At 34.8% G+C, this 26,336-nt stretch overlaps 2 protein-coding genes across 3 annotated transcripts in view; one reads left to right on the top strand and one right to left on the bottom strand.

The window, feature by feature from the left end:
* LOC137392213 (PWWP domain-containing DNA repair factor 3A-like) overlaps window positions 1–5,068 on the top strand; it is a 28,510-nt gene extending 23,442 nt beyond the window's left edge. The window contains exons 9-11 of the mRNA XM_068078869.1: window positions 3,019–3,120; window positions 4,419–4,514; window positions 4,709–5,068. Coding sequence (XP_067934970.1) covers window positions 3,019–3,120; window positions 4,419–4,514; window positions 4,709–4,867 — 357 coding nt within the window. The 3' untranslated portion in view covers window positions 4,868–5,068. The remainder of the gene's footprint in view (window positions 1–3,018; window positions 3,121–4,418; window positions 4,515–4,708) is intronic.
* Window positions 5,069–5,269: 201 nt separating this feature from the next.
* On the bottom strand, window positions 5,270–25,538 carry LOC137392212 (G protein-activated inward rectifier potassium channel 3-like). 2 transcript variants are annotated; one of them, XM_068078867.1, is made up of 9 exons: window positions 21,140–21,186; window positions 14,611–14,710; window positions 12,927–13,067; window positions 11,869–12,101; window positions 10,274–10,683; window positions 9,108–9,301; window positions 7,596–7,770; window positions 6,650–6,824; window positions 5,270–5,724 (listed from the first exon to the last, which is right to left on the bottom strand). In XM_068078867.1, exons 1-9 carry the CDS (start codon window positions 21,175–21,177, stop codon window positions 5,544–5,546), a joined length of 1,647 nt encoding a protein of 548 aa, XP_067934968.1. In that variant the 5' UTR covers window positions 21,178–21,186; the 3' UTR covers window positions 5,270–5,543. The 2 variants fall into 2 exon arrangements, with proteins under 2 accessions (XP_067934968.1, XP_067934969.1); XM_068078868.1 differs by lacking the exon at window positions 21,140–21,186 and adding an exon at window positions 25,437–25,538 and having other exon boundaries at window positions 5,274–5,724.
* Window positions 25,539–26,336: the final 798 nt, after the last annotated feature.

Here is a 26,336-nt window from a genome sequence, read left to right as displayed (position 1 = left end):
CATTAAACAAATATTAAGATATAATTACAATATTGATTAAATGAAAAAAATTAATGAAAGTATGATGAGACCTACATGCGCAGTAACATTGCAGCTAGTCGAGATACTGAGCCTACAGAAGTTGGCATATTTTAACTTATAAGTTGAAATATTTGGCATATTTAATCGAAATTCGAATAGTAGGCTGGTCTTGATTAATCTAGGCTTGACAAGTGGCTCCTTACATTTCTTTTAAAAGTTATTAAATGCTGAAAATTTTCGTAGGTATATTGGAAGTCTATCTAAGTCCATTGTGACGGAACTCTGTAATCAATTGTTTTTTAACTGGAAGCAGTATAAAATATTAGTAATGGTAGATTGGTTTTCAGAATTCTAGTATTGTAGTGAGATTTTTTTTACTTAAAATCATTTGAATAAAATTTTGAATGCGCCATTAAAAGAATTTTATACTGGTAAAGTTTATTAACAGGCAACATAAAAAGCTGAACAAACAGGGACTGAGATGAAGTGAGTGGTGGTTTACCAAAGATTACGCGCATTAGACGCTTTTGTTAAATTTTTTTTAAATAACAAGATAGAGCATTTTCCCATGACTCTAGACAGTAACTAATTTTAGAGTTAATAAATATGTTGTATATTATATATTGTATAATATAATATATTAATAAATGTGTTGTATATTATATATTGTATAATATAATATATTAATAAATGTGTTGTATATTATATATTGTATAATATAATATATTAATAAATGTGTTGTATATTATATAATGTATAATATAATATATTAATAAATGTGTTGTATATTATATAATGTATAATATAATATATTAATAAATGTGTTGTATATTAGTTTCATAACACTTCCGAGTGAAATTTTGGAACATTTATCAGCGTCGACATGGATCTTATCTGCTTATTTAGATTATTAATGTTTGCATCCCATACCAGGTATCTGTCCAAATAAATTCCGAAGAATTTGATCGAATATGTCTCTTGAAGCTTTAAATCAAATAATTTTATTGGTTTTTTTAATTTTTTTTTTTTGGATAATTTTCATTACAATATACATTGTTTTGACTACGCTTACAGTTGATTCGTTTGTATTCCACAATTGTTCAATTTGCAACTCCATTATTAACTATATAAATATCATTATTTAAATTGCTAGACTCAAAAAATGAATTTGTATTGTCAGCATACAGAATAGGTTTTAAATGGTTAGTAGACAACGCAAGATCATTAATATTGTTGAATAAAGTGAATAAAGTTGGTCCCAGGATTGAACCGTGAGGAATGTCACAATTTAAACCTAAAAAGCTAGATTTATGGTTTTCTATAAATGTTATCTGTTTTTTATATTCTAAGCAGTTTTTATCCAGTGAATAGAAGACGATTAAAAGTGCATTAACTTCAATATGTGAATATTGAAGTTGTGAGTATTTGGTGGTCAATAGTGTCAAATGTCGTACTAAACTTGGGAAATATCCTTAGTACTGCTTTGCCATAATTCATTACAGAGAAAACCTCATTTGTAAGCTCAGTTATCGCTTGACTAGCGCTTCAATTTTTTCTGAAACCAAATTCATGTGTTGTAAGAATGTTGGTATTTTCTAAATATTTGCATATTAGTAACTTTCTCAAAAAATTTGCTACAAGCTGACAATATAGATATTTGTCTGTAGTTTGATAAAACCTTTGGCGAACCTTTTTTAAACAAAGGATTTACTTTTGCTATTTTAAGGGTATCAGGAATATAAATAATTGTAAGCTAGTATTTATAATATGAGCTAGAGGATAAGCCAAAGCAGATGCTGCAATTTTCACTAGCTTTGATGGAATTGAATCTAGTCATGCAGCTGTCTTTGCATTAAGCTGTTTCAACAAACCTTCAACACAATTTTCATTGACCTGCTAAACTGAAGTTGGACGCGTTGAGGTAATTAATAAACCTTCTATGTTGTCCTGAAAACTTGAAATGTTGCTAAAAGTTTAGGCTAATGCAGCTCCTATGAATGTGAAATATAGATTAAAACAATAAGCTGTATCGTTTCTGTATCGTTTTGTATAATTGATGTTGGAACGACACTACAGGCTATTGATTTACCCAATTTCTGATTTCAAATATGCCAATATATCTTGGCATTTCAGGCTAACTTTAGTGAATTTTTAAAATATTGAAATTTTGCATCACATAGTCTTTTGTTTACTAAATTTCATAAACATTTGAGTTTTTGTTTCACTTTTGTATTTAAAGTGGAATTTTAAGATTGTTGAAATATGTAATCTCTCTTTCTCATCAGTAAAATTTGATCAGTTATCCATGGTTTTTTAAATTCATGTTTTCTAGATGTTAGATAATTTTTGAAAGGGTCATGCTTATCACATATTGTGAAAAATTTGAAAATTCATCATACATGTAAAACACTACCAATTCAGAAAACACAGTAATGTGAAATGGTTAAAAAAATTTGATGCTTCAAAAGTTGATATTTTCAATACGAATTTGTCTTGCTTCGCCGCGAAAAATTCATGACAGGATTCTGTGAACTTATTAAATTGTGGAATACAGCTTAATACATGTACTTCATTTTCCACGTTTTTGTAGCCTTTCTTTTCAATATTCTTCTCTTCTTTTAGACTTTGTTTTAGACTTGATACTGCAAATGTCCTTTATCAGACCTTATCAGTTCCTATCCTTGACAGTTTAGTTGTATTCTAGTGCTTTCTTTTGGACGTATCCTGCTTGGAATTCAAAAAATAAAAAGCTAACAGTTTGGTGCTACTTTACATCTATCGGTAATATTTTGGACTTTTTAAATTGAACACGTAATCACTAATGGAAAAAGCTTCATTTCACATTAAACACTGAAAGTTAGTAGTTGTCTTTTCGCATTAAATGTAAACAATAAAAAAGTATGTTTTTTCCTTCGAGCAAACGATTCGTTATGTTAGCATGATATTAGCTGCTAATTCATGCAGAGTATTAAATGTTTCTGTCTATCTGTGTTTTAGCAAAAGATCTCTAGGTACATTTCAAGAAAGGGAAAGTCGTTGAAAAAACTGGCTAGTAGACACAGTTTTTTAGGACCTCTCTCTTATTCAACAACTGACCAGGTTTGTGTGAGGCATTACCCAGCTTTCAGCTGATGCTATTTCTATATCGCATGCAAGGCTATAGATATTTTTAAGATTTGTCTACTCCTTAATAACCTAACTTTTAGTTGCTGATTGAATGATTCTACATTGTTCATATATATGAAAAGCCCAGTACATGTACAAATAAGAAAGTTGCCAAGTTCAAATAGGTAACTGCCCTAAGGAAGTTAGCTCAATATTTGACTTTGTAATTATGCAATTTGTATAGTGATACAAATCTTCACGAATTAAATGTTTTACGATAAGTAGCAAAAGTAAACTAAAGTCACACGCTTTTTATATAACCAGAATTAGGAGATGCAGTCAAACAGCAAGAAAAAGCGAGCCAAGCCGAAAAAATAGTAAAAAACTGAAAATGAAAACTAGGTTAGAGTTGAGTGTAACATACAATGTTAACTTATCTTTAAGTGTGGGTAATAAGTGTGTGTATAGTATAAGTGTGTGTATAGTAGTAAGTAAGCTAAGTTCGAGTTCAAATTTATGTCATGTTACGTAGCGTCACAAAATTCTAGTATACTGAACGTGTTGCCGTCAAGTCTCTCTCACGTCTGTCTCCAAGGTAAAAACTCCATACAGCACTGTACATAATGTCACATCTTGTTGCAAATCATAACCATTAGATAGGTTTTTACTTCTGTGAGGGTAGGTGGTGAATTAGAACATTGAAAAACACATTTTCGATTGTAATATCGTGTTTTGAAGTATTTTGTTCAGAGAGTCGGAATGGATTAATTTTTATTTAGTTACTTTAAATAGGAAAATGGATTTGAGATACGAGAGAATTGACATAGGAGCTCAGTCCCGAGGTATGTGAAAGGCAATCACCCATTTTGGTTGGATGCAGTGTGTTTACTGGCACCAAAATGATTCCTCTAAGAGGCAATTGTTTTAAATGTCAAAATAAATCAATTTAGCTTGAATTCTTCCCTTGGACCAAATTCCCAAGAACTGCAGCAAATGTAACGAGCACTGTACCAAACACATCCTAAAAATTTATCATATATTAGCAACTAGAAGCAGAATTAAAATCTGTTCTGTAGAATAAATGTTGCATTAATTGCTAGAGCTGCAAATACAAACTATTCCATGGTCACAATTATTCAAGCACTATCATATCTTGTTGCTTTTATTCTCGTGACCAATCTTTGTTCGCTGGGTTGAGTGTGGCTAATCACCCTTATTGAAGAATGTCTTGAGATAGACAGTCACAGATGATTGAAAGTTGCTTACAAGCTGTGCAATTTTTGTTATTGCAGGGTGCGCGGTTGCTGGACCATATAGTGTCAACTTATGAATCTCTAACTAAGTCAATAACTCTGCCTGAATGGTGTTACACGTCACTGATTCCATGGGTAACATTTGCTTCAGCAATTCGCTTTTCATTCCTCCCATTCTCAACCTGTCATGTTGTGTTATTTTAGCAAGCACCTGATCATTGGGCTTGTGATTTATGACTTTGTTGTTATTAGATTAGATGTACTTGATCATGCATGATTCAAGCCTTTTCTATGCGGAGATGAGTTTATAGAGAATGTTTGAAATGTAGGTAATTATATCCGGCATCCAGAAGCTAGATGGGGTCTCGTTCAAAAAAGCGGAGAGCAAGTATTTTACAGACATGAGGACTGAAGAGGAAGATATCAGTTATCACAATCAGCTTGTAACTAATTCTGAACAACTATCAGGAGAAGATGCTATAGAATAATCTGAGGTGCTTGAAGGAAGCGGCCAGCATCCCCTCACAAAATCGTAAAGAACCCCCTAGCAGCAATACATCTATCTGCTTTCAACCGCTGCAATATTCCTTTAGTAAAATAAGTCTGAGATCTTTTAAAAATCACACATTCAGACTACACCACACTAACAGCCATACTGTCATGCTCAACATCTTGGTCCAAATATTTTTCTTTGTTCAGCGATTTATGTATACCGTATGCGCTTTTTTCGTCTTATTGTTCAAATGTCTATGTACAAGATAATGAGTTTTTTAATTTTTTAAAAATTCTCTCGTTAACTCTTTTTAACCCTTCAATGCGTATTTCGAACAAACTATCCTCGATTATAGGTTGCTCTGATGAAATATAGAAATAGACCTTTTTGTTTAGTGTATCATTCATAGCAAATGAGATAATATAGCATAAGATATATTGCTTATGTAAAAAGAATCTCTAGTGTTACCTCTTGCGGATGATGTAATCTACCTAGCTAGTCTATGACATATATCAAGTCTGTATAAGTTTAAAATAGATAAAAATGTTGAATAAGAAGATGCAAAAGCTAATATTAACAGCACCAGAAACTATGAATGAATTATACTAGACCGTTATATTTTGTGCACTTAGACTTTGACCAGAGTGTTGGGTTTTTATAATCTAAATAGATTACTTCTTGTTCCTTCCATTGTGCATATCATACATTCTGATTGCAGTACTATTATCTGGTAGAAGTAGCTCATCCCCTTCTTCCGTCTCGCTCGTCTGTATAGAATCTGCTCTGAGCAGTGTGAATTCCTCTTCACTATTGCTGTCGGAGTCTGGATGCATGGCTGCCAACTCCTTAGCGCTGTGAAATATAAACTGCTACGCATGAACCTGACACAGATAATATTTCCAACTTGGTAGCGTTGGACAAGCTCTCATGACACCTTAATCGATTGTGTTAAGTTTCCTTAAAAAGTGGAAAGCAAGGTTGCATATAAATGAGATAAAAACACATCTTTAGGGTGTTTTGCGTACAATCGATGTAGCAGACAATAATACATGTATGATTGCAAATTTAATCTCCTACATAACAGATAACTTAAAAGCTAAATTTTGTCCACGTCGTAAAAATGTTGAAGAATTTATCACGATATTAATTAAAAGTATAAACGATATAACATAATTATAAGGTAGATGATTGGAAGATGTACAGAGATCCCTCATTTGTCACGGTTTATCAGGACCTGCGCTTCCCAGCGAAAAGTAAAAATTCACGAAATAAAAACCAATTTTTAACGTCACTTCTTCAATAATAGTAAGCACTTTTTCTAACGTCCCATAGATGATTTTGAGGGTCGACGGGGTTTAAAAGGCATGATCAAGGATGACACAAGCACTTTGCCAATTCACAAAATGCAATAGGAAAACTGGCGACTCCTATCATAATGATTCTTGTGGAGGGCTCTCACTGGGCCAAAGTATGATGGAGATTTATGTATTTTACTTTTTAATTTCTTAATGTTCTTCAATTTTTAGTGAATATGTAAAACCTGTGAAGTACTAAAGCCACGAAAGTTGAACCGTGAAGTAATAAGGGATTACTTTAGTTAGAAAGGGAATAATCTGAGCGCAATAATAACTCACTGGCGTTGTGTTCATCTGAATTACTGTGAGGTAAACGAAACCAACTAAGTCTACTAGTGTTGTAAAACTGGCGTTTAACTGTATTGCAAAAATTCCATAGAATGTCGCTGACGAGCCGAGTCAAGTACTCGAGTGAAACTTACCTCATGCTAGGGGTATCGACGGCTACGGTATTTTCAAATCTAGAATAGTCCACTTGGTATTCGCCATCATCTTTTTGAAAGGTGACAAGTCTTTCCAGACGCTGCCCCCAGAGTATTTCTCCGGGAAGATACGATGTTCGGGCTTGTGTAGTCATACCTGTAGATTCTATCGTTCCTTTAAAAAAGTGACACAAATTATTGATATCGTTTTAAACAAGCTGAAGGTTTGTGTGTAACTTGAGTGTAATCGATACTAATAAACCCAACATTGTCATTGTGTGTCTGTATGTCTGTCTGTGTAAACGCTGTGCAGTTCTACATTTCCCACTGGTTTTATGCAAACTTCACACTCATACGCTCCTGCCAGATCTGAAATTATTTGGTTTCAGAACGCTGTCTGGTTTATGAGAACCAGCCTCTTAAACTCCCAACTCATGTAAATCCTGTACTTAGCGCAAGTACTGTGATAATTTAACAATTTGTTGGGTGATAAAATAACAGATGTGGCAATACTTCAAAATATCATTATCTTTTGTTGTCAAACTAGAATTGACACCTGAGAGCCAGCAGATGTATTAACAGCAACAGTATTAACCTTTCTCTCTGAACAATTTAAAACCCACAGAAAGAAAATTTTTCAAAGCTTCTCTATGAAATATCTCACATGTTTTATACACAAGTGAATCAATACCTTGATAAGCATTACAAAAAGAATGGAATAAGGAGGAGAGGGTAAGGAGGGGAGGGTAAGGGGGGAGAGGGTAAGGGGGTGAGAGGGTAAGGGAGAGAGAGGAAGAAGAGAGATAAAGAAGAGAGGGGGGGGGAAGGAGAGAGGGGGAAAAAGATAGAGGCGAGAAAAAGAGAGGAGAAAACGAGCGAGGGAAGCGACAGAGGGAAAAAATGAGAGACAAAGAAGAGAAGGCACAACTGTGACTGGTCAAATTACCTTCGAGAACTATGATTAGTTCAAAGTTTTCGCGATCCAAATCAGCTTTAGACATTCTCCAGAATGGAGACAACTTGTCAATTTTATGAATGACTATAACTGGCCAGATGATGAGCAGCCGATCTGTTCCGTTGTCGAAACCAAAGTTGACATCTTGATGATCCAAGGGAAGCACCTGACAAGCAAGATCCAGTTGGAGCTAGCAAGTTTTCCACAAATGCATTTGTAAGGAAATTTCTTTCTAATTCAATTCTTAATATAGCGCGTATATAAACATACAAGTATTTACCTAGCCTTTCACTATATATAAATATTTGCCATCAGCAATAGTAATATTGGCACAAGTGTGTCTCTATTCTAAACATAGCAAAGACTACAAGGAAACTTAACAATATCACATACAACATTTAGTACAAACCAGGAAAACTTCTAATATCAAACAATCAGGCCACAAGAGACGACTCCTTCGGAAGTTTATTGCAAAACACTATTCTATTAGAAAACTGTTTTTATTTTAAATCAGCTGGTTAAGGTAAAAATAAGCTATCTTTGTTGTACCACAAAAAGCTCTTCAATAAACTTGTGCAAAAGGCGTAGGCAAACAGAACCATATTTGGAAGCTATTTAGAGCTGATGTATACCTTTGGTGAATTAGTAAGAAAATTCTTAAATTTCTCGCAAAACGAAATCGAGTGAATAAAATTTCAACGCAAAACATTTTCAATGAGCAAAATTTCATGAACGGAGCAGGATACCGGAGACTAATTACAATAGTAAACTGATGATCATGGAGCTATGTACATGAGTGTGACAGACATGCACAAGTATAACACGCAATGAAGGTGAGAAAGTATAGACTGTGAGTACAAACACAACTATAGCTACTTCACCTTACCAACTGATCATATCTACAGCTTTTCTAATGCCTCTGTATAAGTTTGAAATTATTGATTAATTGTAAATTTTTCATTAAACTTAATAAAAATTTGGTGGACGCAGGAGATCACGATCAACTTGGATGACAATTATCAAAGCAAAGTACTGTATTGGACAAGCTATTGTCGAATACAGTACTTTAGTCACTACTGCGCAGTTCAATTGTGGTCTCCTTTGGTCATATGCATGTAATTAATATTAGGATCTACGTATCATAATGGTAATTAAAATGAAGAATACCATTTTTGTTCAAATGATGAATTTCAAACAGTAAAATAACACAGACAAAAAAGATATACATGTATGAAAGCATGAGCACTGTGTGCCAACTTTGTATATTACATATAATATGTTCATGTCACAAAAAAATCTTTCATGACCATTATTTAAGCTTTTATGAAGAGTTTTAGTTTGCCCATACAGAGTTAGAATATGGACATCACCCGGCCATAATGCTTTGTGCAAATGTTTTTGATTGCAGCAAAATTTGTGTAAAATGATATGGCAATAACGTGACTCCCACATTTTAACTCTGTATCATATATGGCTTGGGTAATACTCAGTGTGAATGGTTACCTCCCCTTCCCGTGTTACACGTCTTCTCACAACCATGCCCCTAACATGGGCCTCAATAAGGTGCGAGCTCCTCATGTCTCCTATTCTGAACATAAGGCATAGAGCACCATCTCTTAAGCATATTGCTGCCTTTCTACTGAACATCAGCGTCTCAGCTCTTTTCTTTGGCCGTGACAATTTGGCAAATATCATTCCTGGCAAAGGAGAGGATTCATCATATAATGATAGATACAGTAGCTGAATAACAAATAAAACACTAAAACACAAACGAGAAATAAAATAGCCAATATCGGATTTAGTACATAGATAGTACATAAACTATTGCCACAGCAGATAAGTTATACGAATCAGGGGAGGAATCGCAGAGTATATGCAACGGATGCCACAGCCTAACAGGCAGGAAATGCTGGCCTGAACTCATTCAGTGTTCTGGTGATAAACAGCCAATTAGCAAGTAAATGAATACAGTGCACTACAAAATGTCTCTTATCTCCCTAGAGTTTAGATTGATATGTTACTCTGATGCAAACAAAGATTAAATTACTGTGTCACTTACTTGTCATAAATGTCTGTTGTGCCACGTACCTATTGTGTCCATAACCTGTCATTATGAATTTGACTAGTGTGTCACTAGGGTCATGAGGCGTTGAACAACAATCACTCACTTATCATGGGAGATTTGACTAGCTGTCAGTCAGCATTTATGAGGCCATTTGTTAGAAACACTGCATAAATATATTTTTTGATTTGACTGTCATCAGTACTGAACTCATGTGTCATTCACCTGTCATAAGTGCTGAGCTCATGTGTCATTCATCTGTCAAAAATACTGTACTGATATGTGTCATTCACCTGTCATGAACATGCACTAATGTGTTTTTCATCTGTCGTGAATATTGAGCTGATGTGTCATACACCGGCCATAAGCACTTTACTGATGTGCCATTCACCTGTCAGGAAGACTGCATTAATATGCGTTTTACGTGTCATAAATGCTGAGCTGATATCTCACTCACCTGTCCTGAACATTGCACCAATGTGTCATATATGTCATTCACCTGTCATAAATGCTGAGCTGATATCTCACTCACCTGTCCTGAACATTGCACCGATGTGTCATATATGTCATTCACCTGTCATAAATGCTGAGCTGATATCTCACTCACCTGTCATGAGAGCTTGAACTAAGGTTCCTGTAATAGATTGAATCATAATCATAATAACAGCTTCAGGGCACTCAGAGGTGACGGCGCGGCCTCCATATCCGATCGTATGCTGAGTTTCGAGGGAAAAGAGAAATGCTGTTGGAAAGTCTGTCACTGCATCTATGCAAGGTTGATGGTCAGGATCTGCTGTCTTTACTTCATCAAAGTCTCCGTGAGTAAATGATATTATATACCATATCATCGCAAAAAACAGCCAGGTCAGCGTGAATGTCATTACGAATATGATGAGCGACCACCTCCATTTCAAGTCAATTAGAGTTGTGAATATATCTGCCAGGTAGTGTCTTTTGACTTTTCGTATGTGTTTGTGAGAAACGTTACATTCTCCATTCTTGTAAACGAGCCGACGCCTACAAACTCAACCAGAACTTATCATAAATGTTTCAATATATTGTCACTATCCAAAGCATTGCCAGCAACAGAATAAGCTGGAAGTGTCAGAGCAATAGCTGGAGTAGTAGTTATCATAATAGTATTGAGAGAAATCAATTGCTATAAACAGACGAGAGCTTTAGTACGATCTTAACAACTTCGTCTGTTTCGCTGCCCATTTTGACAGCTTTAGCAATCTGCTCATCCCGGTGCGATGCGTAATCAGACATAAAGAACCACTAGAAAGATATCAGCAGTAAGAGAACCTACTTAAAAGAATTTGAATACTGATAGGTGAAATGCATAGAGCAAAGACGGAAGCATCAAATGAGTTACATAATTCTAGGAGCAGTGGTTATGGTGCTAAAACATGGGGGCTAACAAAGTGACCTTTTCTTGTCCGAGATGATCCGCAGTTGACAACCGGTAAAAATAATTATACCTACAGCCTGTGTACAACTGATTACTGATTACTCCAATTGATCAGCCCATGTAACTTTTTGCTAGATACACTTGAGAGTAAAATGTAATGTTAATAAGATATGGATAAGAAAAACAACTGCTCAGGAGCCAAAATAGTCCTTAGCTGTTGCCACAGAGTCTTTCCGTCATCTCACTACCATGACAGGTGTCAAAGGATTGGGATATGTCTTGACTTGAGATTCTGCGGCCTTTCATAAGCACCCAACCTTGACTTAGCAATAATGAACAACGAAGACCCTCAGGCTTTCACAAGGTGATTGCTGAATATCTCCTTGTAAATTCTACCAAACCCACAACGATGGTGTATTACCACAGACCACCACTACTACTCAAAAAGACAGTGCCTTGGCTATAATAAAAAAATACCCTTGTAGATGAACTTGCATAAAATGTTAGTAGGTTTTATCAGAAAGTATCGGTATTTTTCTATCATTTGCGATTGTTTTTGATGTTTGAGATGATCTGACCGCCAAAATGTTTCAAGATTAAAATCGATAATACTTGATTGCGATTGAAACGCTCTGAAGAAAAATACGTGCGAAATGGCGTCTTTAGTTGTTATCGTTGTAATGGTTGATATTAATGATAAAATGCTAAATTCTACAAAAAACTGGTGAGTTCATCTTTAAAACGACTGCTAGTTGTAAGTCATACACTGATTGACAAGTCAAGTCACTCACCTCATGGTCTTAGACGGGCCCTTGAATCCGAGTGCACTAACAGTGCTTTTCTTTCTGCTCACCTGCACGTAGTCGGCAAATGATGTGAACTTATCCGGGTCCTGAGAACTGTTCGACAATGGCCTTTCGCCAATTCCAATACTGTCGCACAAGTGCTCGACAGCGACGTATTTAGGTCTTTGATGAGACAAAGATACAAGAGAGCCTGAGCGCTTCCTGTGCTCTGCTGGCACCTAAATATGAGCATTTTTCGCGTAAGGTGAAATGTGAACTGCACATCTTTATAAAGATGACATGACACGGAGGGTTAGTAAACAACTGTCAAAATACAAATTCCAGCGTGTCATCTAAAGGCAACACTGAGCTGTAAGATGGTAACTGTGAGATTTTTTTCTCTTGCGTTGATCAAAGGTTAATGTCAAGCAGCTCAATGCACTAGCAATACCTTATCCTTTTTAGGCATGTCCTGAAATGTATAGAGCTGCATGCACACTTGAGGAGTTCTTAGAAACGAAAGTCAGAAGGTGCTAGAAAGGTTTCGCAACAAAATATCAATTATAATGACATACCGCATTCGATGTGAAAGAATACTTGACAGAACTCAACACAGCAACCTTGCAGAAGCCATGAATTATTTACAGTTTTTTTCATTGAATGTTCAACGCTGCCTGATGTATTATATCTCTGGATGAGCCACAAATTATGATATTGCATGACCCATTTTTAAATTTCTGATGAGCAATGTGGACAACTAGATATACTCTTAAAATAAAAGATTTACTGCAATAAAATGCCATTGTTACTTTTACTATTTCTTTGCACGATCAAAAGTTCCGTCTTTTAGTCTATATTCAATAAATAACAATCGAGCATTGACAAAGCTACCTTATAACCCTAAGAGCTAAGGCTCACACCACTTTTCTTGCTCGCATGCCCCTCTACTACTCACTGCTCTAACGGCCACTAAAAAGGTACACAAACTCTCTTCGCTCACATCGCATGCTCTGTGGTGTATCAGCTACTCGAGCACTCCTAGCTGTTGAACGTGTTTTACTTACCTTCAGCGATGACTCAAATATGTTGTGTTCACTGGAAGACTTCTGTCGGTGATTATCATTTAACGTAATAGAAGTTGTCTCCTTATTTGGTACAGCGCCCGACTTACGTGTACCATTTGAGCTGTGAAACTGTACGACTGTCTAAAATTGTTGAGGCACAATACAAAGATATGGTGCTCTAAGTGAAGATTGCATCTCAATACAGCTTATCTGCATAAGCATATGCAAAGAACAGTTATCACTTGGCACGCCTTAAAGAGCTGTGTAAGCGATGCAAGGCAATGAAAAATGAAGATTTTGCAGCCAAGGATCACATGCTGGGCAATAAACAAGCATCATAATAAGCAGACGAGCATTTACTAAAACTGATGCCTTGTAAGAATGGTCAAGAGCACACCTGTGAAACATGTTCCCAAACTTTCAAGTCGCACAAAGGCTTCAAGTACGTATATACTTTTTAAAGATATATTTAGCAGCGAAGGCAAACAGCACGCAGTACTATAGGAAGTATAGTCGAGATAGGTGGTAAAGAAAAATGAAGCCATAACGATCAGAGTTGTCAAGACGTCATCAACTGAACCAATTGTGATTGCTCACTGAGAGACAAGTGGACTCGACCTGTCAAAACATGTCAAAAAGCAGTCAGCAAGACTCGTTTTCCTGTCTTGTCTTGGGAACAACTTTACATCATAACGAAAGGATATTTTGTGGCTTTCATTCATGTCAAAAACCACTCGTAAGCTCGCCGCGTGTTGCATAACTCAGCGGAAGGACAAAGTTAAAGTTGTCCACTCTAAGCTATTTGTTATGAAGTTAAATGGTCACTCTGATTCCTGAGCTAGACCACAATTGAGCAATCCATCGTCTTGGTATGGCTTACATAATATGGTTTACACAAGCAATTATTTGGCAATGCATACAAGCCAGTCAGACTGCATTGGCACATTTGTATTAGCTGACAAAATCTGCAGTCACTAATAGCCGAAGAAATTTCTCGACACGCACGTGTGCATCTATGACCATATTAGAAGTAGCGCGCTCATTTTTACAAAATTCATGGTAGATTGTCCTTGTTACATATACATTTTGCTAAAAACAGCAGGTTTTGGTAATCTGAGCAGCATTTCTGTCTTAAAAAACAATATTTCAAATAAGCTTGTGTTCCATGATTCTATCTAACATGAGATAATCAACTAACTTGTATGAAAAATTTGAAAATAGTTTAAAAATGGTTACGAGATAAAGTGTTGTCTCGTACCCATTTTTAAACTATTTTCAAATTTCCCATACGAGTTATTTGAACATCAATAAATACTGTGCTTGTCTGTTGTTACAATTCAACCAAAAAGGTTTCTTCATTGAAAAAAATATTGGGAGTAATTTTTACTAGAAATAGCCGGTCAGAATGTCGTTTGCCGCTGACATTTGTTGAAGAAGACCAAAAGTGGCGATGAGATGTATCCAAATTGATATTGGTGTTTACGACGTCACCATTTCGGAGCCCTTCTATCCAGCTCATAGCCTTAGATACATCAAAAAACAATAAAATATGGTTCCTCAAGCTATTTTGGCAGTTTAAAAATTTAGAACGTTGTCATATTGTAACAAGAGTTACAATAATGAGTGGCTCCTGTTACATTTGTATTGTAACAGGAGTTATGACTCCTGGCTGACTGCTACATACCCCGTTCTGCTGGTGTTTGGTCTTGACAGAGCCGCTTGATTTGTGATGTTCAAGGTCAGCGGACGCACTATCTCCACCGGCCTCCATGATGGGATCCAAGCTAGCAAATAAATACACTGAATGAGTGAATGAGTCAGCAATGCCTATGGCACTGATTTGAGTAGCAGTTCTGCGCAGACGGAGGCTCTAAAGAAAGACTAAATCATAACGACCTTCTTTGTCCTGACCTAACCACCACTTAGCTCTATGAAAGAACAATTTAAGCAGATTTTAACCGGACTTCGAGAATGGTTGTTCTGAAAGTTGTAGATTATTGTTGGTGCCTTGTCATTCCGGGGATAAGCAATCGGCCGACATCTGTAAACGCATGTCTGTGAAAATGGTTTAAATTGGAAGCTGCAACAAATGTTCATTACATCTCATTTTATACAAATACACTGCAGTATTTACCATAACAAATGGTCACACATAAGCAATGAGAATGCGACACCGACCAGTCTACACATTTTATATTGATTAGGATTAGAGGGCAGACAACTTTGTTTAAATTAGGAGCAATTTACTCGTGGAACAATTCATAATTTTTTGGAACGCTTATCCGTGAGCAGTAAGACAGGTCAACGCTAAACACTGTCAATATACCCTACAGGATGAAAATATTCGATGGATATAAAAATTCGCGAACAGTCAATTTCGCGAAATATTAAATTCCGCGAATAATTAGCTCTATTTTTAATCACAAGGGAGAATAACTACTGCATCAAATTAAAAACTAGCCACTAAGCACAAATACTAAACATAGCTGAGTTCTAAAACCTTTTTAAAATCATTGCTGGGGCTTCAAGTTAACCTCATTGCCAATGCATCAAACTTCTTTACAAAATTACTCAAGGTTTTCACAAGTTATTCGGTATGGCTCCGTCTTCGCAAAAATCTCTCCTAGTCTTTTTACATTGAAATCAACTTCATCAACCTCTAATACCGAAGTTGAGGGTGATAATGATTCAGATCTGGACATTATGGTATGTATTTGATTTGCAGTGCAGATACGTTTTTCCATGATTAGCTGCGTTAGTTAATTCTTTTGTTAAAAGCTGATCGCTTTTGTTAAATACTTCAGCTATTGTTTTTGTACTTCCTTTACACTTATTAATATATTTTCTTTTTTTGTGTTTACTGCAGATTGAGAATGAAACGGAACCTATTCTGATTATGAAAACTAGAGGCAAGTAGTAATATTCACCAGGACAGGAATATTGGCAGAGAAGCAACCAGTCAACCTAGACCCCCTTCATCAACAACAATTCCTTGATATCGCTGCAGCAAACATGATTATGTTATATATTCTATTTCATGTATAGTTATATTATAATTTATTACAAACTTGAGTGTACAAATATAATATTTCAAATACAAATAAAATTTTACAAACGATGAATGGAGTAAATAAAAACAGTTTAGCCCATATGGCGGTAGTCTGGCAATAAAATTAAACTGATACTTTTGATAAGTAAATACTAGAGTGTAATGGTGCTCTCTGATTAACTATTTTGGTAATAGCAGCTCTATATCGCTGACACTGTCTTGAGTAGATATTAAAGGCGATTCTCTCGCTACTACATGGTTGGTAAGAGAGTTATCATCAGAACTCTCCTCGTGGCTTACTATTGCAAAGTTCTGCCGGTTGGCCAAAAATTTGTGCTCGTAAAGGCGTTTTTGTTCCTTTTTTAAAACATATATCCTCCTCGTTAGCAGCTGCGGTCACTTCAACCTCAATTTCAAGACCTCCCTGAATGATCTTCTAGGAATGACATCTATCACCCTTGCAGTCATTGTGCCTCCGTGCATGATGAAAAATCTCTCTCACACTAAAACAAATAACGAAACGGTAGGGATGGACAAAATAAATATTGTGTTTTACCAAAGAAACAAAGTAGAAGTCAATTATTAATTTAGTAAATGGTTTTGAAAAAAAATTCATTACTTACCACAAGTTGTTGGTTCATCAAAGGCCTCCAAATCGATGAATATTCGTGAAAACCTCTGAGCGCAGCAATAAATTTATAGCTTAGCATGATCGACTCGTAGTTGTAAGCTAAATAGAAACCGAATTACGCAGTGTGCGCAGCAAAGGGTTAACTCTATTGCTAGCCACAATAGAGTTAACTCTTCATAGAGAGTGATTGCGTTCACCCGCGAACAAATTAGTCTGCGAATATGCACGAAAAAGGCAGTTTGCGGGAAACTTAACTCTGCGAATAAATTCATCCTGTAGGGTAGTCATTTAGTTGGCTAGCTATTCGACTAACTCAAATTTCAATGAGTATTAAACACATTATCACCACCTTGTTTTCCGCTGTCTGAGGCTTTTGTAGAAATTCCAATAAGATAGGGTAATACTTGTTGCGACAACAAAGTTACAACTAATACAATTATGAGTGCGTTACTATTGATCATAATTTTTTAGATACACACTGCTAAAGAGTTTAAGTCTATTGTGTACAGCTGTCTATCGATATAGATAAGTTTATATCGTAATTGCAACAGTGCAAAAGTTCACAAAGTTTGATATGAACTGAATATGTGGTCTTATTGTCATCAAAATCGTTTAAATATTATCAGAATCAGTCCATAGAGAATCTTCCATTTTAGCCACACCATAAATTGGAAAATTAGAAATAAAAAAAATTCTCTTTGAATTTCCCTATATAGGGGTAATGCTTAAATGAATGCTTCATTTAATGCTTAAACGAAGTTTCCATTGTGTGTGCGTTGAGTTGCCCATGTTGTAACTTATACGCATGCTGAGTTACCTTGCAATAAGTGTTTCAATGAAGTTTCGTGTGTTGCGGCATAACGCGAGTACTTTGTTAAAAAACCTAAGTAATTCCACACCAAAGCGATTCCCCTCCTGTCTTGCTCAAATCAAAATAGAAGCAACTGAGATGGGGATGTTTAAAGTGCAATAGCTTGTGCATCATTAGCAGGTGCCATTTCTATCTTTCGCAAGTATGAATCATTTGATAAAAATTTGCAAGTAACAAAATTCACATAACTTATGGGTTTTTCCAATCTTGCAGACGACGACACAAACAGCAGATTAACCATGTCATAGAAACAGCGTATACTACGATTATTACTGCGATTATACTATAACTGCGATTTAGGTATAGAACTGTTCAAGGGAGACAATTTCCTAGAATTATTTGCTGGTTTGGTAGAGCAAGGATTAATTGCTAAACAAGGGTAGGAGTTAACCTGATAGCAACAACAGAGTCTTCATTTTCAAATATTAACTTACACAAACTTTTAGTAGAAGTTATCAAAAAGTATTATTGCCATTTTTATATCATTTAAGATTGTTTTTTATGCCTAAAGTGATCTGACTGCCAGGACATTCCAAGATTATAATCCACAAAATTTCATCGTGATTAAAACGCTCAGAAGAAAAATACATGCAATATGAAGTCACTAGTTGTTATCATTGCATTAGTTGATATCGGCTATCCCATTGAAGTCACAACGTTACTCATCTCGATTCTGTCAGTCTCTTTGCAACTATTGACAATCACAAATTATAGAAAAATATCAATACTCTCTGATAAAATTTGGCAAAATTTCATTTTTAATTGGCTGGCTTAGGTCAAGGACCATAATATAATAAGATGTGAACAATATCGCTGACCAAATATTGAAGTGAACAGACATCAAAACAACTCAGCCATGAAGATTACATTGTAAACAGTATTTGAATTAGGCAATTCCTATTTATGAGAACTCAACACAGCCCTGGGTATAAGCTGACCACTATCACTTCCCCTTCAGTATCATCGCTATCACAACAGAGAGGTCAGCAATTCCTAGGTATATGGATAAATATTGACTGCTCAGGAGCACGCCAAACACCACGCCTCCAGTGGTCCATAAAATTAGTAAAATCTTGCATGAGACACCTAGACACTACATCAATAACAGGAATTGCCATACAATTAGTCATAAAACTACTCATCTCTATAAAACTAAATCTGTATACTGTAACTGTCAAATTGATCAAAATTATTTAGGTTCCTGTGTAGTTTGACAGTTAAAACTATGTGGAGTGTTGATTAAGTCGTCTAATAAATAGAGAATGATTAAATCAATCGTTAGACGCGTGACTTGTCGGTGAGTTTATCTTTTTTATCGTTGCTCAGCCCTCAAATTGATTAAGTTAATTATATATTATAAGTAGGTTTGCACTTGGTCTCTTTTATAGCATTCTATAGGTAAAATAGTGCATAAGACATTCATAATGAGTCTCTCCCAAAGTTAGGTGAAGGGTATGTTGTAATTGTAGCTGAACAAAATAGATTTTCAACTGTAAGTAATCATAAAGGCTGCCTTCACAGTAACAACAAAAACCTCATTTTATTGATTGTTACTTTATTAATTTAAAAGTTAACGTATCATTTGGGTTTTCACATTTATTATTTTTACATAGTTTTATATAATGCATTTAATTTAATGCTTTACATATATTTATATTGAAATTCAAAACCTGTGGAAAAAATAAAAAAAATACATGTCCTTTTAAAAATACTTGCTCCGGCATAATTTATGACAATAATTATTTCATGAAGCTGTAATTATTTTATGGAGTTACAGTTATTCTATGGAGTTGTTATTATTTTATAGAGTTGTAGTTATTTCAAGGAGTTGTCGTTATTTAATGGAGTTGTAGTTATTTCAAGGAGTTGTCGTTATTTAATGGAGTTGTAGTTATTTCAAGGAGTTGTAGTTATTTTACAGAGTTGTAGTTATTTTATAGAACTGTTGTTATTTTATGGAGTTGCAGTTATTTTAAGGAGTTGTTGTTACCGTAAAACCTGTATGTGAATGCCACCTTGATTTGAACGCCGCCTCTATTTGAGCACAACTAAGGGAGAAGGGTTAAATACAGAGCGCCACCCTTTAATTGAATGCCAATTCTATATGAACACCACTTCTATTTGAACGCCACTATTTGACATTCTTAATCTTTGCGAACCCATAATAACAAGTTATCGATGAAAAATGTCCACAAAGCCATACTAATATTGACTCGATTACATCTATAACATTTAATTCGTTCGTAGTTTCTGTTCGTATCGAAGTCTGTTTTCCTACTCCAAGTTTTTACAGTTTTTTCATTGAAAACTTTGATTGCAACATAAAAATAATTAGTAACCATATCAGGCTAATTGTAGTTCCTTTTTTAACGTGGTTTTGATACTTCGATGCATGTTTCGTTTACAATAAAAAATGTGCTACTACGTATTTTGAGGCTAACCCTTTGAAGCTAATTTTCGATAGCTAAAGTTTTCGATTTGAACTGGAATCGTGTAAAAAGTTTTGCTCTGCTAAAAATTGGTTTGGATGCTAATATCAACTATCTCAGCTATGCAGAAAACGGGTTGAGGTCAGAAGCTTCGTGGAAGGTATTGAACAGCCAAAAAAAATGAAATGGTTCCAAACAGAAGCAACTACCAGAACGCAACTGGCCGAGCGAACGATGCTAATATTTTTGTTTTTAAAATGTTAATATTTGTTATAAAATGTTAATTTTTGTTGTCATATGTATTATAATTACAGCTTGTTTATGTCATTTATTCTTTAATATATATTGGTAGCATTTAATAGACTATTATTATTATTATTATAAAACTTATAAATTTGCAGATTTATAGTGTACTATTTGATAGCATGATTGCGGTAATCTGAACTGAGCTTAAATTGATTCCGATGCTCGTAACTTCGGTTCTATTGCACATAAAAAGCCAGTTTTGGTTGCAAATTGTAGCAAACATATGGATGAATGCAACCTTGTTAAATATAGTTATAAAAGGAAAACACACCTTCAAATTTTAAATCAAATAAAAAACTTTTAAACTCCAACAAATTGCAACGCAGGCTATATGACTATTGTACGTTAATTGCAAGCAATAGATGCCAACTGGTCGAGATATGTATCGGCTTGCCCATGCATTTTTATTTAAAGATCTACAACAAACTAGAGGTAAGTCAGCAATCCAAAAGGGTTAATGCCGCACTACCTGAAGAAGAGTAGGCATTAGATGCCGCACTACCCAAAGGCGACACAGGATTCACCCATAAAAGGATTAAATTTATCTTCTCAGCATTTTGACGAGGTGTATGAAAAATACAACGCCACCCTTTATTTGAACGTCACCTCTCATAAAGCACCACTCTAAATGAAGGATTCAAAAATAGAGCGCCACGGCGTTCAACTAAAAGTTTTACGGTATTTCATTGATCAGTTATTTTCATGTTAAATGTTGAATACTTCATATGTTAGGTAACCCTAGGTAGATAGAGGTTTGACTGCATCTACAATCTGATAGAAGTACACGTAATTGCCCAAGCGATAGCAGAGCAAACAGCACCAATGTCAAACCAATTATAAGAACAATGAAAAGTACCTAACAAAATATAATAACAATAGTAAATATGATTTCGTTTACAGCCTGCAGCAATGTCACTGTATACCAACCGCTTTCCTATCCAGTAAATGCTTGAACCCCGCTTCATCTCATGACAACATTTACTAAACTGATGAGATTAAATTTATGAAATCAAACGTGATGCCACTTTGGTAATGTTTAATGCCAAAAATTAGTCAGCCGTTTAATACCAAATACTAAGTTATAACACAATGAATCAGAGATGCATGACTTTCTCTAAGTCCGGTAACAAAAATAATGGTCATGAAATACTTTGTTGACTGTTTATAAATAGCTATGTAGCTTTTAAGGAAAACCTAGCAAATAAAAACTTACAAATTATGCTAATGATATATTTCAATAGCTAGTTCATTGTCACAGCAAGCAATAGTGTACGTATTTTGCAAAAGAAGAAATTTGGTAAAAATGATTAGGTTGACCTTGATGCCAACAGATTACAAGCAGCCATATTATTACAATCTAAACTTACGCACTGCAAGCATATCCAAACCTTGAAGAATATGGCATCTCAGCCAATCAGCTTGGTATATAATCAAAATTGTAGTGCATGAATTTTTGCAATCAAGAAATCATGTGCAATGAATGATCTTCAGCAGCCATCACAGCGTTTGTGATGACTGCTGTCACTACTTTGTCTAATATATTATGCATTAATGTAATAAATTACCTCCAATTTTTATAGCTTGAAATATATCAGCAAATCAGCATGAGTTCTATAAATAGCCAACTGCATAAGTGTTGGGTTTGATGCCCAGTTTAAGAGTCAAGGAGCAATAAGAAACAAAGGAATAAAATGGCGCTGCGCGGTCGGGCGGTTTGTGAACGCAATTGCGATAAGAATTACAAGTAAACTAGGAAATCTACAAAATGCATATTTTAAAATCAACACACGCTCTGACTGCAGTAGAACAAAATTAACAAATAACTTTCGAAAAATGAAAATTTTATTTTAATTCTAAATAATTAATTGCAAGTACATATTATATACTTAAAATCACATTGTGTGTGAGGCCCTGCGACATTGTAAAATTATGCTTACAACCAGTTAAGCTTACAGACCATCACCGCTGCAGATGAATAAAATCTGTCAAAAATCAAAATACATGTATATACTAATAGTCTCTTTATGAAAACTGTGAATTGCATTTGTGAAATGGGGCACCGGTGATTAAATTTTACAAATTTGTCCCTACAAAACATTTCTATGCAGTCAAAAAACTGGCTACACAAGTTTTTAAATTTACAAGTCAAACTAGTGTGACAAAACATGCTCTTCTTCAGTATGAAAAATGTCACAACTCCGATTTTGTAAATAACAACAAACCTGACATTCGGTCAATAATAGTGATATAAAACTTGTCATATTGGTAATACAGTAGACGCCTTTATAACATTAGCCTCCTTTTACGTGAATTCCAGTTATCATAAAAAAATTTCATAACGTTTGTGCATCGTATTATGCAAGAAAGTCAATAAAATGTAAAGCATCTAATCTGTGCAAGTTCTCAAATTCTATTTGAATAACGAGAGTACCACAGTTAGCCTTGAAGGTATCATTTCCTCCTTTGCCGCCCTTCGAGAAAAATGATGTTGTATAGTAGTTAAAGGGTATTTATTATATAGATGTTTTACTTAATTTTAGGCATACAATTTTTTTCTTTGCTGTATAGACCTTGCTGTGAAAAAAAGTTAAAATAATCAATTTAAATGATACTGAAGGTGTATGGTTCCATAAAATTAAAACTTACGATAATTCCCTAAAATTACCATAATCATGACCATACCATGACCATACACCAAGTGCCAGTTGGTTGAGATGAGAAAAAAAGGAAAAGTTGTCGATAAAAATTAATAATACCACAGTCAATTACTGCACAGTCATCAAATTAAGAATTTCGGTTTAGTTTGTTCATTTTAAACGGTTAAAGGGTTGCGTTTGGGGAAACTTAGAACGGATTAGGCTATCTACATGCATTTCATGCTTTGTATAAAAGAAAGTTCATATAACATGAACGTTCTTGAATAGATTTCTTAATAAAATAAATTCTAGAATAGATTATTCACATTGTAGGGGAGTCTCCTGTATAGCTTATTTTAAGGTAACCACAGTTTGGTGCTAAAAACAAAATCGAAAATACAAACTAAAACCAAATGTAATAGAATAATTTTCAAGATTGCTGAGCATAACATAAAAATTGAATTGGTGCATGATAAATACTATACACATTCAATTGCCAGCTCATCAATTACAAACTAAAGTTGAACTTATTAGATGCAGTTTGCTTGCCCATCACACAATCCTCCATGAATGCTACACGAAGACGGCTGAACATTGCACTTGCTTAACTAAAAATCCAAAACATATTACTTCTTTCTATTAGGGTGCTATTTAAAGACAGCTTGTACAGGAAAAAAACTAGCTTTTTACAAAGTACGAAACTATCAAAACAATGTATTTTTTCATGTATGTCAATAGTAAGAAAATTATTGCGTCATTTTAGACACCTATTGCAGATAATGCTAATATGCATGGTGAAAATTTTTATCATTCTGTGACCTGTTAAAGTCATACATTTGTAGCGCACTTGTCTAGGTGACATTTAATTCTGCATATTTGGGCGCAAAAGATAGAAAAGTAGTGCTATTGAACACTTTCAATATTTACCAGCATCTAAAATCTTTAATCAGTGTAATAACTGCTTGCCCAGGTGCTGACTCCATGATTGTTTAACTTTTTTTATGTTATATATTTACTATAAATATAAATTCTTTATTATTGAATTTATCACTATTTTGTAACACTTATCATTTCCCTTAAAAATCATTATGTTGCATCGATACAAAAATGTATAAAATGCAAAATACAAAAGCTTCAAATACCTTTTGGTGATTGCTTAATTTCCAACTATCATATGAAAACATTTTTGAATCATGCAAAAATCAACTAAAAATGTAATTTGTCAAAACTTCTAAATAACTTTTAATTGTGCAAGGTGATAAACGTGTTGAAATGGTTTTTCAACAAAATTTCCTGTTTCATAAAGACTCAATAAACAGGATCTCCACAGGATTGCAGTAGAGAGACTGCAGTCTCCACAGGATTGCCAAATAGTTGAACACTTTGATTATAGAGTAATCTCTGGCAACTAAGCAATGTTGAAGGATATTTTAAGATTATTGTCAAGAGGGTTAATCAACCATTACACAAACTCGATATTGAAAGTTGTCAGAATGATTCAAGTTTGAATCTATATCTATAAGATCTTCCATTAGACTACATATCTATAAGATCTCCCATTAGCGGAGACCTTTGGTCGCATAGTGCATCATGTAATTCGTTCTAAACCAGCCAATTTACCTTTAAAATACGTGGTCATTCAGGCATAAAATTTGATGTAAGCTTATTAATGTATTAAAAATAAACAAGCTTCAAATGTATTAATATTGGATTAGAAATATGAAAAAAGTGCTTTTAGCTTGTGAGCTTTCACGACGCTGTTTATTGAGTTGATACCACACATAAATCTGGATTTTGCAGCTGAATTATTTTATCACATCCTACTACTTACAATGAAAAATTCTAGCTGAAAAGTAGAAACATCTATTTCCATTGTTTTGCAAGCACCTCTTGCATGCCAAGTAAAACTGGAGATGCTGCAAGAATACCCCACATCAGTGTTGATTGCCAAACCTTTTGAGAGAGAGTTCACACATCAACATGAAAACACAAGTAAAATGCTATCTCTTGTCTCTCTGACTGTGGTAGGCTGAGGCCCGCCTTTGTCCTGCTGCTGTTAGCTGTTTTTGGGGCTTGCCTGACATTAGCTGGGCTACAGTGCACCTATGGCTCCATCATCATTATCTCGTGCTCAGGTTGAGTGAATTTTGCTATAGTTTATTTCCTTTTTTCATTAATTTGTATTTAACCACACACACGCACACATATTTTCATTTATTTGAAGTAGGCACCAATATGTAATGCATATTAAGTAAACAAGTTTTTAAAAAGCTAGGCAACATTTAACTCTAAACGGGTAATGCTGATTTCAGATATAGCAGTGCATCGTAGTAATCATACGATAAAAAGTTTGCCTGATAACTTTGGTTTTAACGCAAATAAAAAGCAATCTTTATCTCAATTCCTGGCTTGTATTTTCTAAAGAATTTACTAGTACTACTTTAACGTAGATAAACTTTAACGCCTTATGCAGAAGTATTGTTATAATTGGTTGCACAATAAACAATTAACTAAATTAGCGTTGTAGTTAGATTGATTAATAGCTTGCTAATGAAGCGTTGTGTAATAACAATAATGAGGATATGCACCTTTGAATAAATCATTTTCGTTGATTTCACAGCTGGTGTAATTCTAGAACATCGAGAAGGAAGCAGCAGACACTCGGTTAGTATTTCGTAACACGATTCGCAGTGAAACGCATTGACCTTAGTAAATGTTTCGCTAACATGTATCCATAAACAATGAGTTATCACACAAAGAAGTTTCAAGGCGAGCCGCGCTGGCTACTCTAAGCGACTATTGTTTGAGGACTATCAACTTCAACGAATTAGTAAACCTATGAAGTTAATTTTAAAAGTTATGAAAAAACAACTCCCGGCGTGCTCTAAAAACGTTTCACCGCTTTCTTACCGTTAGAGTTATCTGCTTACTTCCATGAAGCAGATATGTAATATCGAGTTACAATGTTGATAAGTACGCCTTTCTACATGTTGACTAACGTATCATTGACCATCCTGGATACATTTTTGTGTGGAAAAAAACTTACTAATGTGTCTTCTCATATTTATCTAGGTATGCTATTAAAGTCAAGTCTAAAATGGAATGAACACTTAGACAAAATAACCACAAGAGCTACCTAAAAGCTAGCAATGATTAGGAGGGTTTTAAAATTGGCTGACACGCCTACTAAAAAATGCTCATCTTATTTTTGGTCAAGCTTATGCTTCTCATATCTGGGATATGATGAAAAAAGTACATTAAACAGCTTGGAAAGCTACAAAAAAGGACAGATAAACTTTACAAAAATGAAAGAAGATACTGGTATTGAGTCTCCGAGAAAAGGAGAAAAGGAGAAAGCAGGGAAGGCATAAATTGTTTGCTAGGTATGCCGCTGAAGGTGTTGAGCCACTGTTCCAATGTGATAGCATAAGGTATAATACTCATCAAAGAGCAAAAACCATAATAATACCATAAGATAAGAACCGATC

Source organism: Watersipora subatra, chromosome 3 (genome assembly GCF_963576615.1).
Source record: "Watersipora subatra chromosome 3, tzWatSuba1.1, whole genome shotgun sequence".
Taxonomy (NCBI): domain Eukaryota; kingdom Metazoa; phylum Bryozoa; class Gymnolaemata; order Cheilostomatida; family Watersiporidae; genus Watersipora; species Watersipora subatra.
The sequence above is the reverse complement of the archived record's forward strand: the minus strand, read 5'-3'. Positions and strand labels throughout refer to the sequence as shown.

Excerpts from the sequence above, each read along its gene's own strand:
- LOC137392212 (XM_068078867.1), bottom strand. The coding sequence starts at position 21,177 with ATGAAGCGGGGTTCAAGCATTTACTGGATAGGAAAGCG. Across the intron at positions 10,684-11,868 it reads GGCCCGTCTAAGACCATGAG|GCGTCGGCTCGTTTACAAGA; the intron begins GTGAGTGACTTG and ends TTGAGTTTGTAG. Across the intron at positions 7,771-9,107 it reads GTGTAACACGGGAAGGGGAG|GTGCTTCCCTTGGATCATCA; the intron begins GTAACCATTCAC and ends CTTGCTTGTCAG.